General features: G+C 44.0%; 1 protein-coding gene across 1 annotated transcript; it reads right to left on the bottom strand.

Annotated features, from left to right (window-relative positions):
• Window positions 1–1,863: 1,863 nt before the first annotated feature.
• LOC149981667 (uncharacterized) lies at window positions 1,864–2,598 on the bottom strand. The gene has a single exon (XM_090183050.1). The coding sequence runs from the start codon at window positions 2,596–2,598 to the stop codon at window positions 1,864–1,866; it is 735 nt and encodes a 244-aa protein (XP_090039176.1).
• Between the last annotated feature and the right edge of the window lie 16,178 nt (window positions 2,599–18,776).

The raw sequence follows: 18,776 nt of genomic DNA, 5'->3' as shown, positions 1-18,776 counted from the left end.
TTGTTATGTTCCTACAAATATTTACAAATGTTAAGTTTGCTGAGAATAAACGCAGTTGACAGTGAGGACGTTTCTTTTTTTGGTGAGTTTAGTTGTGATCCGCGGTAGATTGTTCATGAACATTATTCCACATTTTGGATGTTAATTTAATATTTTGTCTGATGCTTTGTTATATACTGCAGGAACCTGATGCAGTATTTAAGTGGAAAAGGAGGATGGTGATGTTTGTATATTTAATGTGTCTTCAGATTTTGTATTAACCAGTGCTGTGTTTTCTGATTTAGGTGGAGGATAGTCATACATGGCAGCATTGATGGGTACAGCCGTCCCGTTGTGTTTCTCTGTGCTTCCAGCAACAATTGCAGCAGTACTGTAATGGATTGCTTCATGAATGCTGTCTCCAGATATGGCGTTCCCTTCAGAGTTAGGACAGACCATGGAGGAGAAAACAGCACTGTCTGCTTGCTGAATGTAATACATAATGAAAATATTATTTAAAAAATAGAGCTACATGCATCCTTGAAATGTTTTCTTGAGCTACACATTGATTACATTCTATAGTGAGTGATGCATGCGGCTACATTATTTTCTGTAAATCCTTTTCAGAACGCAATCACCCCATGTTTGACAGCTTTATTGCTTTCTCCATGTTTATGAAATGTATAAGCCTTTAAATGACATTTACAGACTACTTCTACAAACGAGGCTACACTATGGGGGCCTTGACGGAGGGACAGAAGTCGTTTAGCGGCGTCCTTACCGCAGACTGGGTGGTCAAAGACTTTTTTCCCCCATCTTCTGCACCACTTCTTGTGGCCCCCCCTCCACCAGCGCAACTTCCTGTGCCCCCCTCCCTATACCACCCTCCTGTGGCCTCCCCTCCACCATTACCTGAGGCTTATTGTCCACCTTCACCACACTCGTCTGTTGATGTTGGTGATGATGACAATGAGTAAGTCATCCCTGTAAATAATTCAATGTCTTATTACAGATCAAATGTGGGAAGTATCTCGGCTATGTTATTCTGAATGTTTCTATTTTTAGTGTTGACCTCCAAACACTGCTGAAGTCAATGAGCAGCAAGGTTGACTCTGCTTTTGCTCCTGATTCCAACCAAATTAATGTGATGAGGGACAACGTTTAGGGTGCAATGAGATGCTTTAATCCGGAGGCAAAAATAGACATGGTTTTTAGGGATGCTGACGGAAAAGGGGTAGCTGGTGAGGGTGGTCCCTCAAGAGATTTTCCCCGGCTGCTAATGAGTGCCATCCATTCCTGTAATGGCCGTTGATGGTGGAAGAAGAGGAGGACCAAGGTGCAGCATGGTATGTGTCCATGTTTATTAAATGAACACGGAAATAACAAAACTAACAGATAACAGAAAACAATCACCCACGAAACACAATAGAAAACAGGCTACCTAAATATGGTTCTCAATCAGGGACAACGACTGACAGCTACTTCTGATTGAGAACCATACCAGGCCAAACACAGAAATAGTTAATCATAGAAAAACGAACATAGACAACCCACCCAACTCACGCCCTGACCATACTAAAACAAAGACATAACAAAATAACTAAGGTCAGAACGTGACAGTACACCCCCCCCCCCCCCCCCCCCCCCCCAAAGGTGCGGACTACGGCCGCAAAACCTGAACCTATAGGGGAGGGTCTGGGTGGGTGTCTACTAAACAAAGACATAACAAAAGAACTAAGGTCAGAACGTGACAGTACACCCCCCCCCCCCCCCCCCCCCAAAGGTGCGGACTACGGCCGCAAAACCTGAACCTATAGGGGAGGGTCTGGGTGGGTGTCTGTCCGCCATCGTCCTTGTCCGCCTCTTAGCCCGCCTCCGTGGCCTCTAAAGAGGGGCGACCCTCACCGCCGACCTCGAACTGGAGACCCAAGCCACGGGTCCCGAATGGACAGGAGATTCCGGCAGCACCAGAAAGGCGGGAGACTCCGGCAACTCCGGAGTGAAGGGCGATTCTGGCAGCTCCTGGCTGACTGGCGGCTCTGGCAGCTCCTGGCTGACTGGCGGCTCTGGCAGCTCAGGACAGAAGGGAGACTCTGGCAGCTCAGCACAGACGGGAGACAATGGCAGCTCAGGACAGACGGGAGACTCTGGCAGCTCAGGACAGACGGGAAACTCTGGCAGCTCAGGACAGACGGGAGACTCTGGCAGCTCAGGACAGACTCGCAGCTCAGGACATACGGGAGACTCTGGCAGCTCAGGACAGACTGGAGACTCTGGCAGATCCGCACTGGAGGGAGACTCTGGCAGCGCTGGACAGGCGGAAGCACCTGTAGGAAGGAGACGGAGAGACAGCCTGGTGCGTGGGGATGCCACCGGAGGGCTGGTGCGTGGAGGTGGCACCGGATAGACCGGACCGTGAAGGCGCACTGGAGCTCTCGAGCACCGAGCCTGCCCAACCTTACCTAGTTGAATGCTCCCCGTTGCCAGGCCAGTGTGGCAAGGTGGAATAGCACGCACTGGGCTGTGCTGGCGAACCGGGGACACCATGCGTAAGGCTGGTGCCATGTACCCCGGCCGGAGGAGACGCACTGGAGACCAGATGTGCTGAGCTGGCTTCATGGCACCTGGCTCGATGCCCACTTTTGCCCGGCCGATACGGGGCGCTGCTATGTATCGCACCGGGCTATGCCTGCGCACCGGTTACACCGTGCGCCTCACGGCATAACACGGTGCCTGCCCGGTCCCTCTCTCTCCACGGTAAGCACAGGGAGTTGGCGCAGGTCTCCTACCTGACTTATCCACACTCACCATGTGCCCCTCCCAATACATTTTTGGGGCTGCCTCTTGGGCTTCCTTGACCGCCGTGCCAACTCCATTCTCCAGTATCCCTCCTCACATTGTTCCAGAGAATCCCAGGCGGGCTCCGGCACTCTCCCTGGGTCGACCGACCACCTCTCTATTTTGTCCCATGTTATAACATAGTCCAGATCTCGCTTCTGCTGCTGCTGCCCGTTACCACGCTGCTTGGTCCTTAGGTGGTGGGTGATTCTGTAACGGCTTTCGTGGGAAGAAGAGGAGGACCAAGGTGCAGCGTGGTATGTGCCCATATTTATTAAATGAACACGGAAATAACAAAACTAACAAAGAGAACGACCGAAAACAGTTCTGGCTGGTGCAGACACACAACAGATAACAGAAAATAATCACCCACGAAACACAATAGAAAACAGACTACCTAAATATGGTTCTCAATCAGGGACAATGATTGACAGCTGCCTCTGATTGAGAACCATACCAGGCCAAACACAGAAATAGCAAGTCATAGGAAAACTAACATAGACAACCCACCCAACTCACACCCTGACCATACTAAAACAAAGACATAACAAAAGAACTAAGGTCAGAACGTGACAATTCCTCTGCAATATTTGAGGGACCTGACTGGCAAAAATGCCTTTCTAGCAACTCTCAAGGTGAGTTACACTTACACCAACAAAGACACGTTTGTTTATGGAAATATGTATGACTTGAGTAAGACATTTGATTTTTGCATGTTATGTAATGTGTCCTGTATTTACTGTTTGTCTTTTGTGTGACAACACGTATTGCGTATACAAGCAGGTGGGCCGCATGATTGCTGTCTGTCTGGTACATGGGGGAGTATAGCCAAAATGTATTTCAGAGAGGCTATACCGGCAAGTGTGCGGCCTACAACCTCCTGTGCCAGAACTGAAAGAAATGGCGGAAAATGACTTCAGAGAGAAGTTCGAGAAGGTACGTGTAGTTGAAGTCAGAGGTTTACATACACTTAGGTTGGAGTCATTAAAACTCGCTTTTCAACCACTCTACAAATTTCTTGTTAACAAATTATAGATTTGGCAAGTCGGACATCTACTTTGTGCATGACACAAGTTATTTTTCCAACAATTGTTTATAGACAGATTCATTCACTGTATCACAATTCCAGTGGGTCAGAAGTTTACATACACTAAGTTGACTGTGCCTTTAAACAGCTTGTAAAATTCCAGAACATTATGTAATGGCTTTAGAAGTTTCTGATAGGCTAAATGACATAATTTGAGTCAATTGGAGGTGTACCTGTGGATGTATTTCAAGGTCTACCTTCAAACTCGGTGCCTCTTTGCTTGACATCATGGGAAAATCAAAAGAAATCAGCCAAGACCTCAGAAAAAAAATTGTAGACCCCCACAAGGCTGGTTCATCCTTGGGAGCAATTTCCAAATGCCTGAAGGTACCACGTTCATCTGTACAAACGATAGTACGCAGGTATAAACACCATGGGACCACGCAGCCATCATACCGCCCAGGAAGGAGACACGTTCTGTCTCCTAGAGATGAACGTACTTTTGTGCGAAAAGTGCAAATCAATCCCAGAACAACAGCTCAGACCCCTTTGAAGATGCTGGAGGAAACAGGTACCAAATTATCTATATCCACAGTAAAACAAGTCCTATATCAATATAAACTGAAAGGCCGCTCAGCAAGGAAGAAGCCACTGCTCCAAAACCGCATAAAAAAAACAGACTACGGTTTGCAACTACACACGGGGTCAAAGATCATACTTTTTGGAGAAATGTACTCTGGTCTGATGAAATAAAAATAAAAATGCCCATAATGACCATCATTGTGTTTGGAGGAAAAAGGGGGACGCTTGCAAGCCGAAGAACACCATCCCAACCGTGAAGCACTGGGGATGGCAGCATCATGTTGTGGTGATGCTTTGCTGCAGGAGGGACTGGTGCACTTCACAAAATACATGGCATCAAGAGGAAGGGAAATTTTGTGGATATATTGAAGCAACATTTCAAGTCATCAGTTAAAGCTTGATCACAAATGGACAATGACCCCAAGCGTACTTCCAAAGTTGTGTCAAAATGGCTTAAAAAGGACAACAAAGTCAAGGTATTGGAGTGGCCATCACAAAGCCCTGACCTCAATCCCATAGAAAAATTTGTGGGCAGAACTGAAAAAGCTTGTGCGAGCAAGGAGGCCGACAAACTTGACTCAGTTACACCAGCTCTGTCAGGAGAAATGGGTCAATATTCACCCAACTTATTGTGGGAAGCTTGTGGAAGGCTACCCGAAACTTTGACCTAAGTTAAACAATTTAAAGGCAATGCTACCAAATTCTAATTGAGTGTATGTAAACTTCTGACCCACTGGGAATGTGATGAAAGAAATTAAAGCTGAAATAAATCTCTACTATTATTCTGACATTTCAAATTAAAGTGGTGATCCTAACTGACCTAAAACAGGGAATTTTTACTAGGATTAAATGTCAGGAATTCTGAAAAACTGAGTTAACATGAATTTATTTGGCTGACGTGTATGCTAATTCCCGACTTGAACTGTATTTTAAGGGACTATGTTACCATAAATACATCTTACAGTAAATATGGACATTTCATTTACATGTGTTATGGCAATAAAAACAGACACTGTAGTTGGTACACAGGTCATGGTGCAGCAAGTTGATGAGGGTAGTGGAGAAGCACTGGTGGGACTTTTTGTGTGAAGTGACTGAGGGCAGAAAAGATTAGTGCCCAGGAACTTGAAGCTGCTGATCATCTCCATGTCAATGTACAGTAGATGGGAAAATGGTCAAGTATCACCATCTACTTTGTTTTGCCTACACTGAGACTTGTCCTATCACCATTATGTCAGATCCCACAGCTCCTTCATGTACTCATGATCACTGGTGATTAGGTGTACCATGGTAGTGTCGTCAGTTTGTTTAGTTGTTGGGTCCATTCTGGGGATACACATTCTTGTGATAATATAAAAAATGTATTTGGTATTACAGGGTTTGCACCCAGAGGCCTGAGTCTGCTAACCAGTTTGTGGGTCAGGATGGTGTTGAAAGCAGATCTATAAAATATGACGTACGTAAAATGTATAATTTACAGTGGAGATGGTAAGAAGCTTCAATATCATGGGAACCTAACTTCTAACATCTTTTCCTGGTACACCCACAGACACTGCAGTCAAAAATGCCAACCAGCGGCTCTCCATCCTACGGTGGCTGAAGACGTTTTGCCTGACATCAAACATTAACAAGTGTCGGATTGAAGTGTCTGAAAAAATGTAAACAGAACCATATAAGCAGATTCCTTTTTTTGTCTCCTTTACTGGCACAGTGGTTTTGAAATAATTTCTAATTGTAGTCACTTTCAATTGATTCATTGACTCAAAGAACCATAGATTGTTTGTAGTTCATAACATTTCAACGTTGCTTGACTAGTAAATTGGGATACATGTTTTAATAAAATGTTATATTTTATTGGGCTTAATGTTGAATACCTTGTTGTGTTGTGCATGCCAACCAGGTGAGAATTATCAGAATTAACTGTGATACTTGATGAATCAGGTCTTCTCTGCTGTTTCATCAGCCTCCCCCTTGCCCACTCCAAGCTCCTCATCATAGTTCCCTTCTGCAAGACACAATTGTGTGAAAATAAAGCAGAAGGAATCGGAACACTATTCCTTTGAAGCAGTACTATATAGTACTGGGTAATGCCTGAAGTTATTTTACCCTAATAGGCTTTGATGGAATGTAAATATTCCAAAAATGAAATGATCGTGCACATTAAAGTCTACCCTGTTCGAAAGCTGATATGTTGTAGACCACCATTTTATTACGTTTGCAATTGCAACAAATAATCTGCTCAGACCCGAACCAAGGAACATCAAAAGTCATGCTATAAATTCACAGACAACACAAAGATTCCTTGATGTCCTTCCAGATTCACTCTGTCTACCCAAGGACGCCAGAGGACAACAATCAGTTAACCACCTAACTGAGGAACTCAATTTAACCTTGCGCAATACCCTAGATGCAGTTGCACCCCTAAAAACGAAAAACATTTTTCATAAGAAACTAGCTCCCTGGTACACAGAAAATACCCGAGCTCTGAAGCAAGCTTCCAGAAAATTGGAACGGAAATGGCGCCACACCAAACTGGAAGTCTTCCAGCTAGCTTGGAAAGACAGTATCGTGCAGTACCGAAGAGCCCTTACTGCTGCTCGATCATCCTATTTTTCCAACTTAATTGAGGAAAATAAGAACAATCCGAAATTCCTATTTGATACTGTCGCAAGGCTAACTAAAAAGCAGCATTCCCCAAGAGAGGATGGCTTTCACTTCAGCAGTGATAAATTCATCAACTTTGAGGAAAAGATCATGATTATTAGAAAGCAAATTACTGACTCCTCTTTAAATCTGCGTATTCCTTCAAAGCTCAGTTGTCCTGAGTCTGCACAACTCTGCCAGGACCTAGGATCAAGAGAGACGCTGAAGTGTTTTAGTAGTATATCTCTTGACACAATTATGAAAATAATCATGGCCTCTAAACCTTAGCTGCATACTGGACCCTATTCCAACTAAACTACTGAAAGAGCTGCTTCCTGTGCTTGGCACTCCTATGTTGAACATAATAAACGTCTCTCTATCCACCGGATGTGTACAAAACTCACTAAAAGTGGCAGTAATAAAGCCTCTCTTGAAAAAGCCAAACCTTGACCCAGAAAATATAAAAAACTATTGGCCTATATCGAGTCTTCCATTCCTCTCAAAATTTTAGAAAAGGCTGTTGCGCAGCAACTCACTGCCTTCCTGAAGACAAACAATGAATACGAAATGCTTCAGTCTGGTTTTAGACCCCATCATAGCACTGAGACTGCACTTGTGAAGGTGGTAAATTACCTTTTAATGGCATCAGACCGAGGCTCTGCATCTGTCCTCGTGCTCCTAGACCTTAGTGCTGCTTTTGATACCATCGATCACCACATTCTTTTGGAGAGATTGGAAACCCAAATTGGTCTACACGGACAAGTTCTGGTCTGGTTTAGATCTTATCTGTCGGAAAGATATCAGTTTGTATCTGTGAATGGTTTGTCCTCTGACAAATCAACTGTCACTTCTAGGTTAGACTACTGCAATGCTCTACTTTCCGGCTACCCGGATAAAGTACTAAATAAACTTCAGTTAGTGCTAAATACGGCTGCTAGAATCCTGACTAGAACCAAAATGTTGATCATATTACTCCAGTGCTAGCCTCCCTACACTGGCTTCCTGTCAAGGCAAGGGCTGATTTCAAGGTTTTACTGCTAACCTACAAAGCATTACATGGGCTTGTGTAACGGATGTGAAACGGCTAGCTTAGTTAGCGTGGGCGCTAAGTAGCGTTTCAATCAGTGACGTCACTTGCTCTGAGACCTTGAAGTAGTAGTTCCCCTTGCTCTGCAAGAGCCGCGGCTTTTGTGGAGCGATGGGTAACGATGCTTCGAGGGTGACTGTTGATGTGTGCAGAAGGTCCCTGGTTCGCGCCCGGGTATGGGCGAGGGGACGGTCTAAATTTGTACTGTTACATTGATGCTGTTGACCCGGATTACTGGTTGCTGCGGAAAAAGGAGGAAGGTCAAAAGGGGGGTGAGTGTAACGGATGTGAAACGGCTAGCTTAGTTAGCGTGGGCGCTAAGTAGCGTTTCAATCAGTGACGTCACTTGCTCTGAGACCTTGAAGTAGTAGTACCCCTTGCTCTGCAGGGCCGCGGCTTTTGTGGCGCGATGGGTAACGATGCTTCGAGGGTGACTGTTGATGTGTGCAGAAGGTCCCTAGTTCGCGCCCGGCTATGGGCGAGGGGACGGTCTAAATTTGTACTGTTACACTTGCTCCTATCTATCTCTCTGATTTGGTCCTGCCGTACATACCTACACGCACGCTACGGTCACAAGACGCAGGCCTCCTAATTGTCCCTCCTAATTGTCACTAGAACAGCTGGAGGCAGGGCTCTTATAGAGCTCCATTTTTATGGAATGGTCTGCCTACCCATGTAAGAGACGCAAACTCGGTCTCAACCTTTAAGTCTTTACTGAAGACTCATCTCTTCAGTGTGTCATATGATTGAGTGTAGTCTGGCCGTGCTGTCTCTGCCTGGCCGGGTCCCCTCTTTCCACTGGGATTCTCTGCCTCTAACCCTATTACAGGGGTGCGTCACTTGAGTGGGTTGAGTCACTGATGTGACCTTCCTGTCTGGGTTGGCGTCCCCCCCTTGGGTTGTGCCGTGGCGGAGATCTTTGTGGGCTCTACTCGGCCTTGTCTCAGGATGGTAAGTTGGTGGTTGAAGATATCCCTCTAGTGGTGTGGGGGCTGTGCTTTGGCAAAGTGGGTGAGGTTATATCCTTCCTGTTTGGCCCTGTCCGGGGGTGTCCTCGGATGGGGCCACAGTGTCTCCTGACCCCTCCTGTTTCAGCCTCCAGTATTTATGCTGCAGTAGTTTATTTTAAAAACACAACTCAAAAACGTGTCCTGCTTCAGTACTAGCTGATAAACCACATTTAGGTAGCTTGTCTTCCTTTAGTCAATAATAAAGCAAACTAGAGACAACATATTCCAAAAATCGACAACTACCAGGATTTTGAGCAGGATGTTTTTGGAGTATCTCCGTTGTCTAATCTATGTACGCCTGACCCTGCATTCAAGCAACAATCTTGCTAGAATGTAATTTATCTTGTTAGTATTAATTTAGTCCAATATGTTTCTGTGGCTGTTACAGTTTGCATGTTTTTTTCGGCAGGGCTTTTAATAGTGAAATTAGCATATTACAGAATGCGTTAAGTTAGTGTGTGTAGGTGTTTATTTAGCAGCTGTAGGCCGTAATTTGACGTGTGCAGGACCGCTTGCAGCTGTTTATTTAGCACATGTTGGACCGCCTGCAAGTACATTTGCACACGCTTATTTGACGCATATAGGCGTTAGCACGTGAAGACGTTAACTTAACGCGTGAATGCGTCAATTTAGCGCCTGCACCTGCTTACTTTACACACGTTGCATTAAAAAGATTGCGTTTTGACCACATGCTTAAGACCCAATCGGCATTGCAAATAGCCCAAATAAATGCTCACAGTAACAGACACATCTCAAATAACAGACACATCTCAACATCAATTGTTCAGAGGAGACTTTGTGAAAGGCACCAATAAGAAGATACTTGCTTGGGCCAAGAAACATGAGCAATGAACATTAGACCGGTAGAAATCTGTCCTTTTGTCTGAGTCCAAATTTGCGAGTTTTGGTTCCAACTGTCGTGTCTCCGCATGTGTGGTTCCTACCGTGAAGCATGGAGGAGGAGCTGTGATGGTATGGGTGTGCTTTTCTGGTGACACTGTCAGTGATTTATTTAGAATTTCAAGGCACACTTAACCAGCATGGCTACCACAGCATTCTGCAGTGAAACGCCATCCCATCTGGTTTGCGCTTAGTGGAACTATTATTTGCTTTTCAACAGGATAATGACCCAATACACCTCCAGTGTAATGGCTATTTGACCAAGAAGGAGAGTGATGGAGTGCTGCATCAGATGACCTGGCCTCCAAAATCCCCCAACCTCAACCCAATTTAGATGGTTTTGGAGGAGTTGGCCCACAGAGTGAAGGGAAAGCAGCCAACAAGTGCTCAGCATATGTGGGAAATCCTTCAAGACTGTTGGAAAAGCATTCCAGGTGAAGCTGGTTGAGAGAATGCAAAGAGTGTGCAAGAAGTCATCAATACAAAGGGTGTGTCACACCCTGACCATAGTTTGCTTTGCATGTTTCTATGTTTTGTTTGGTCACGGGGTGATCTGAGTGGGCATTCTATGTTGGATGTCTAGTTTGTCTGTTTCCATGTTTGGCCTGATATGGTTCTCAATCAGAGGCAGGTGTTAGTCATTGTCTCTGATTGGGAGCCATATTTTAGGTAGCCTGTTTTGTCATTGTGGGTTGTGGGTGATTGTCTATGTTAGTTGCTTGTGTCAGCACAGTTCTCATTATTGCTTCACGGTCGTTATTCGTTTATTGTTTTGTATAGTTTGTATTCAGTGTTCAGTGCTTTCTTTAATTAAAAAATCATCATGAACACATACCACGCTGCATTTTGGTCCGCTCCTTACGACGATCGTGACAGGGTGGCTACTTCAAAGAATCTAAAATATATTTGTTTAACACTTTTTTGGTCACTACATGATTCCATATGTTTTATTTACTAGTTTTAATTTCCTCACTATTATTCTACAGTTAAGAACATTTTAAAAATAAAGAGATCTGTATATAATGACGATATGCTCATGTCTCCACTCTAACAATGGAGGCTCCCGAGTGGCGCATCTGTCTATGACACTGCATCTCAGTGCTAGAGGCGTCACTACAGACATCATGGTTCGATTCCAGCCTGGGATTGGGAGTCCCATAGCACACAATTGGCCCAGCGTCATCAGAATACAGAAATTGCATTAACTGTCAAGTCTAGACAAGGCCAAAGAGGGTGTCTTGTTTTGCTCCTGCATTCATCCCAGTCATCAGCAACAGAGCATTAGCATAGGTACATGCCTGACATCACTGTGTGCACAATACAATTATAATTGAATATGGTCAATTTCAGAAAATGTTATATAACAAGCATACTGTTTACAAGTAGGCTATGATGTAATGGAATGGGTTAGCTTGTGTGGCAGGTTTAGTGGGTTTTGACACTTATGTAGGTGTCATAACCAGCCATAAAATAATGCAATGTCACAACAGGTCTACATATGTGTCATGACAGTGTTATGACCATATTATGAAAGGTTATGACAAGTTATGTCAGCTGTTAAGACATATGAAAAGTACAATATTACTGTAACTCCTTACATTAAACCTCATTGATTTTAGGGAAATATGTGTCTGTTGAGCATTTAGCAAAACAAATTGGCAAGAGGGTAAAATTCATACACACAGATGGTGACACACAGAACCCAACATGTTCATTAGCCCACACATTTTCTCTCTCTCTTTCGTCTACCACACACTCACACACATTCATGCATGCATGCAGACACTGCACTTCATGCATGCATGCAGAGTTTTGTTGAGACCCTATTGCTGAAGCCATATTGCCTGAGTTAAATCACAGTGCATAGTAGATGCAAGAACATGAAGGCAATCCTACACAAGTCATAAAAACACTTGTTCACCTGGTACTTGGATTCCCATCATTAAGCATCCAGCATCACTACTCTGGAAGGTTCTGACTTAGAATATGTGGACAACTACAAATACATAGGTGTCTGGTTAGACTGTAAACTCTCCTCCCAGACTCACATTAAGCATCTCCAATCCAAAATTAAATCTAGAATTGGCTTCCTATATCGCAACAAAGCATCCTTTACTCATGCTGCCAAACATACCCTTGTAAAACTGACCATCCTACCAATCCTCGATTTACAAAATATCCTCCAATACCCTACTCAATAAATTGGATGCAGTCTATCACCGTGCCATCTGTTTTATCACCAAAGCCCCATATACTACCCACCATTGCGACCTGTACGCTCTCGTTGGCTGGCCCTCGCTTCATACTCGTCGCCAAACACACTGGCTCCAGGTCATCTACAAGACCCTGCTAGGTAAAGTCCCCCCTTATCTCAGCTCGCTGGTCACCATAGCAGAACCCACCTGTAGCACGCGCTCCAGCAGGTATATCTCTCTGGTCACCCCCAAAACCAATTCTTCCTTTGGCCGTCTCTCCTTCCAGTTCTCTGCTGTCAACAAACTACTGGAACAAACTACAAAAATCTCTGAAACTGGAAACACTTATCTCCCTCTCTAGCTTTAACCACCAGCTGTCAGAGCATCTTACAGATTACTGCACCTGTACTTAGCCCATTATAATTTAGCCCAAACAACTACCTCTTCCCCGACTGTATTTATTTATTTTTCTCCTTTTGTTAGAGTCGCGTTAATTCGAATCTGGTATCCGGATAAATATGACATTGAGTCACCGATTATATACTATGTATTTTTTATTAGCTAAGCAATAAGTGGTAAATGCAATTTTCGTATATACGGGCTCTCTGTCCCACCTCGCAGGGCAAACAGAGAACTGACTTGTTCCTGACAAAGATATTATAATATACTCTGATGACAGAAGTAGTTCCTGCTTCCAAGCCGGCCTGTCACAGTAGAGACTGGGCGGGGTTTAGACTCACCCAGCCTATCGTTGATTGTTGGCGCAGAGGCTGGTCCCAGCCCCTTAAGCGCTTCAGCGGTCAGTCGCTGTAGCTGTGTAGAATACACAGTTATCAGGCACCTGGCTCCTGTTATCTAACAAAATACCGTTTGTTCTCGCAATTGCACAGTTCCTGTCTTCATGTTATTCTGTATTTTTCCATCATGAGAAAGGCCCATGGCCCTGAAACTGTTAACAATGTCTCAAGTCAGCTATGTTGCATAACACATACATCCACACAAGCCAACAGCAGATAATATTCAATCACATATATGGTAACGGGCTATATTGCATAACACAGAATCCTCATACTTTGCACCCCATTATTTCTATTTCTACTTTGCACATTCCTCCACAGCAAATCTACCATTCCAGTGTTTTACTTGCTATATTGTATTTACTTCGCCACCATGGTCTTTTTTTTCCATTTACCTCCCTAATCTCACCTCATTTGCTCACATCGTATATACAGTGCCTTGCGAAAGTATTCGGCCCCCTTGAACTTTGCGACCTTTTGCCACATTTCAGGCTTCAAACATAAAGATATAAAACTGTATTTTTTTGTTGCGATTACAGCTGTAAGTCGCTTGGGGTATGTCTCTATCAGTTTTGCACATCGAGAGACTGAAATTTTTTCCCATTCCTCCTTGCAAAACAGCTCGAGCTCAGTGAGGTTGGATGGAGAGCATTTGTGAACAGCAGTTTTCAGTTCTTTCCACAGATTCTCGATTGGATTCAGGTCTGGACTTTGACTTGGCCATTCTAACACCTGGATATGTTTATTTTTGAACCATTCCATTGTAGATTTTGCTTTATGTTTTGGATCATTGTCTTGTTGGAAGACAAATCTCCGTCCCAGTCTCAGGTCTTTTGCAGACTCCATCAGGTTTTCTTCCAGAATGGTCCTGTATTTGGCTCCATCCATCTTCCCATCAATTTTAACCATCTTCCCTGTCCCTGCTGAAGAAAAGCAGGCCCAAACCATGATGCTGCCACCACCATGTTTGACAGTGGGGATGGTGTGTTCAGCTGTGTTGCTTTTACGCCAAACATAACGTTTTGCATTGTTGCCAAAAAGTTCAATTTTGGTTTCATCTGACCAGAGCACCTTCTTCCACATGTTTGGTGTGTCTCCCAGGTGGCTTGTGGCAAACTTTAAACAACACTTTTTATGGATATCTTTAAGAAATGGCTTTCTTCTTGCCACTCTTCCATAAAGGCCAGATTTGTGCAATATACAACTGATTGTTGTCCTATGGACAGAGTCTCCCACCTCAGCTGTAGCTCTCTGCAGTTCATCCAGAGTGATCATGGGCCTCTTGGCTGCATCTCTGATCAGTCTTCTCCTTGTATGAGCTGAAAGGTTAGAGGGACGGCCAGGTCTTGGTAGATTTGCAGTGGTCTGATACTCCTTCCATTTCAATATTATCGCTTGCACAGTGCTCCTTGGGATGTTTAAAGCTTGGGAAATATTTTTGTATCCAAATCCGGCTTTAAACTTCTTCACAACAGTATCTCGGACCTGCCTGGTGTGTTCCTTGTTCTTCATGATGCTCTCTGCGCTTTTAACGGACCTCTGAGACTATCACAGTGCAGGTGCATTTATACGGAGACTTGATTACACACAGGTGGATTGTATTTATCATCATTAGTCATTTAGGTCAACATTGGATCATTCAGAGATCCTCACTGAACTTCTGGAGAGAGTTTGCTGCACTGAAAGTAAAGGGGCTGAATAATTTTGCACGCCCAATTTTTCAGTTTTTGATTTGTTAAAAAAGTTTGAAATATCCAATAAATGTCATTCCACTTCATGATTGTGTCCCACTTGTTGTTGATTCTTCACAAAAAAATACAGTTTTATATCTTTATGTTTGAAGCCTGAAATGTGGCAAAAGGTCACAAAGTTCAAGGGGGCCGAATACTTTCGCAAGGCACTGTATGTCTGCCCCACCGGCCTCTTCTTGCAACAACCTCGAAGCATCTGTCATGTCTCCATGGCAACTGCCTCCTTCCCCAGAGTGGTGACCACACCCCCTGGGGTGACCACAAAGAGCTGCATGCCATCTGCCATGGCAATGGTCTGAGGGATCACAGAGTGACCATGCCTGCCTGTCTACACACAAAGATGTATACTGTCACGCCTGCTCCTGCTCCCCGTTCCTGGTACTCGAAGGCGCCAGGCTCGCCAGCACTACGCACACCTGCCTTCCCCCTGTCACCCACATCAGCGATTATTGGACTCACCTGGATTCAATCACCTCTGTCATTACCTCCCCTATATCTGTCTGGTTCCCCGTCTCTGTTCCCAGCTTCAGCATTGATTGTCATATGACCTTGTATACCTGTGTGCTGACGCTGTCCATGTCTTGGTCCATGTCTGTTCTTGATTAAATGTTTGACTCCCCCTACCTGCTTCTCTACTCCAGCGTTGGTCCTTACACACACACACACACACACACACACACACACACACACACACACACTATTCCTTTTAAATGGGCTTCTATATAATCCTACGCTCTCTCTCACATCTTTTACACACAAATTTTTACCTCCCTGTATTGCTTAGCCATACATTCTACACCTTGCATCCCCACACCTGAACCCTTGGAACAACACACCCTCAACTCCTTGATCCTCAGGGAGTTGGCTGTCATTGTCAACGATCAGACTTCCCACTGGTCACAAACTGGTTGAATCAATGTTGTTTCAACTTAATTTGTCAACATATTGTGATGCGTAACCTATTTGGAAGAAAAATACAAATGCAACATGCAACAATTTCAAAGATTTTACTGAGCTATAAAGAAATCAGTCAATTGAAATGAATTCATTAGGCCCTAATCTATAGATTTAACGTTAGTCACCGACACCTTAAAATCAGAATCAGAAACAGTATCCGGTGACCACCATATGCCTTATGCAGCACCATACATCTCCTTCGCATAGAGTTGATCAGGGTGTTGATTGTGTCGGGTTGAATGTTGTCCCACTCCACTCCAATCACTGTCTGAAGTTGCTGGATATTGGAGGAAACTGGAACACACTGTCATACACATTGATCCAGAACATTCTAAGGTGGGACATTTTCAGCTTCCAGGAATTGTATACAGATCGTTGCGACATGGTGCCGTGCATTATTATGCTGAAACATGAGGTGATGGCGGCGGATGAATCGCACAACAATGGGCCTCAGGAGCTCTTCATGGTATCTCTGTGCATTGAAATTGTCATCAATAAAATGCAATTGTGTTCATTGTTGGTAGCGCATGCCTGCCCATACCATAACCCTACAGCTATGGGGCACTCTGTTCAATGTTGACATCAGCAAACTGCTTGCCTAAATGATGCCATGCACATGGTCTGCAGTTGTGAGGCCGTTTGGACGTACTGCCAAATGATCTAAAACAACTTTGGAAGCGGCTTATGGTAGAGAAATTACCATTAAATTATCTTCCAACACGTCTGGTCAACATTCCCGCAGGCAGCTCCCTCAACTTGAGACCTGTGGCATTGTTGTGTGACAAAACTGCACATTTTAGTGGCATTTTATTGTCCCCAGACAAAGCTTGTATAACCTGTTGAATTTGTACCTTTCAGATTCTCAAGATCCACCTTCAGAAAAAAATAAGCAGGGAAGCACCTCCTACTGGAGAGTTGATCTACAGCTATGCATTCAATCTCCCATCCAAGGCTTTAACCAAGGCCAGCGCTGCTAAGCTTTGACATTTGTCATGAACTTGTACCAATGTGCCATCGTTAGAATGATTACTTAGATATCTCTTACTAAATAGATTTACTGTTGTTGCCAAAGTCAAGGGTAGGTTTAAGAGAACAAATAAAACCATACTTTATATCAGTTAACAGCCCTACATTCTGTAGAATTTGTTGAAATCAACAGCTATTGTTTCACTTTAACCCAGGGTTCAACTAGACATTACATAAAGGTCTATGGTTTCAAGCTTTGGTTGATTTCAAATCGAATCTTCAAGTTAATAATTTATATGTTGCATTCATATCTCAACCAATAATCAAAGTTAAAGAATAGGACTAAATAAAATCCAACTTTTTATACACTTTAAATAAAGTTACATATGTAGCATACAACACTCCTTTTAGGTTTAAATATTTCTCAAATTTACCATTGAAGCCCAGCTGATATAATTTCATTATTTGAAGGACCAGACATTGAAATTGGTTTAGAATATTTACTGAGGAAATGGAATGGATGTGAATGATTCTTTTACATTTTATTTCAACTTTATTTAACCAGGTAGGCCAGTTGAGAACAAGTTCTCATTAACAACTGTGACCTGACCAAGATAAAGCAAAGCTGTGCGACAAAAACAACAGAGTGACATGTAAACAAACGTACAGTCAATAACACAAAAGAAAAATGTGAAAAAAATGAGGATTCAGGAGGGGAATGACAATGGACCAGAAAGCCAAGGGCTGGAGAAGGATCGAGGGTTTGGACTGTAGAGTTTGGATTGGAGTCTCATCATCAGGCCGTGGTAGTTATGCTGCTGTGGTGATGGCAATCCCCCTCAGGAGATACTTGGAAGAACCTATGAGATATTAGATAGAAGGGGAGGATGAGGGATGCAAAACTTGACAAGGCTAGTGCAGGGTTTCCCAAAATCAGTCCTTGGGACCCCAAGGAGTGCACATGTTGGTTTTGCCCTAGCACTACAAAGCTGATTCAAAGCAACTAATCATCAACCAAAACATGCACCCCCTGGGGTCCCGGGGATGGGAAATGCTGGGCTAGTAACAAACAGTGGCGTGCAAAGTGACATGCACTGCAGAACAAAGAGGAGGAATGTTAATCTGGTCATGTTCAAGTACTGGTGGCAGTGGTGATTAACTACAGCGAGCAGGCTGATTAGCAGATTGTGCTTTTTGAGGAACTGCGATCAAGGGGTTTAGTTTAACACTCAGTCATTTTGACTGCAGATGAATTTCTATTTTAAGGTATGCTCCAGTCTGTCCTGTTTCTGGACTCTGTGCCTGCCTGACCATTCTGAAAATGATGTTCTGAAAGAGCTACAAAATCTGGACCCCTACAAAATCAGCCGGGCTAGACAATCTAAAAATATCTGCCGAAATTGTTGCCACCCCTATTACTAGCCTGTTCAACCTCTTTCGTGTCGTCTGAGATTCCCAAAGATTGGAAAGCAGCTGCAGTCATCCCCCTCTTCAAAAGGGGGGTGACACTCTTGACCCAAACTGCTACAGACCTATATCTATCCTACCCTGCCTTTCTAAGGTCTTCGAAAGCCAAGTCAACAAACAGATTACCGACCATTTTGAATCTCACCATGCCTTCTCTGCTATGCACTCTGGTTTCAGAGCTGGTCATGGCTGCACCTCATCCACGCTCAAGGTCCTAAATGATATCTTAACCGCCATCGATAAGAAACATTACTCTGCAGCTGTATTCATTTATCTGGCCAAGGCTTTCGACTCTGTCAATCACCGCATCCTCATCGGCAGACTCGACAGCCTTGGTTTCTCAAATGATTGCCTCGCCTGGTTCACCAACTACTTATCTGATGGAGTTCAGTGTGTCAAATCGGAGGGTCTGCTGTCCGGAGCTCTGGCAGTCTCTATGGGGGTGCCACAGGTTTAAATTCTTGGACCGACTCTCCTCTGTATACATCAATGATGTCGCTCTTGCTGCTGGTGAGTCTCTGATCCACCTCTACGACGACACCATTCTGTATACTTCTGGCAATTCTTTGGACACTGT

This window comes from Oncorhynchus mykiss, chromosome 8, assembly GCF_057628025.1.
Source record: "Oncorhynchus mykiss isolate SJ-2025 chromosome 8, ASM5762802v1, whole genome shotgun sequence".
NCBI lineage: Eukaryota > Metazoa > Chordata > Actinopteri > Salmoniformes > Salmonidae > Oncorhynchus > Oncorhynchus mykiss.
This window is presented reverse-complemented; position numbering and strand designations above follow the sequence as displayed.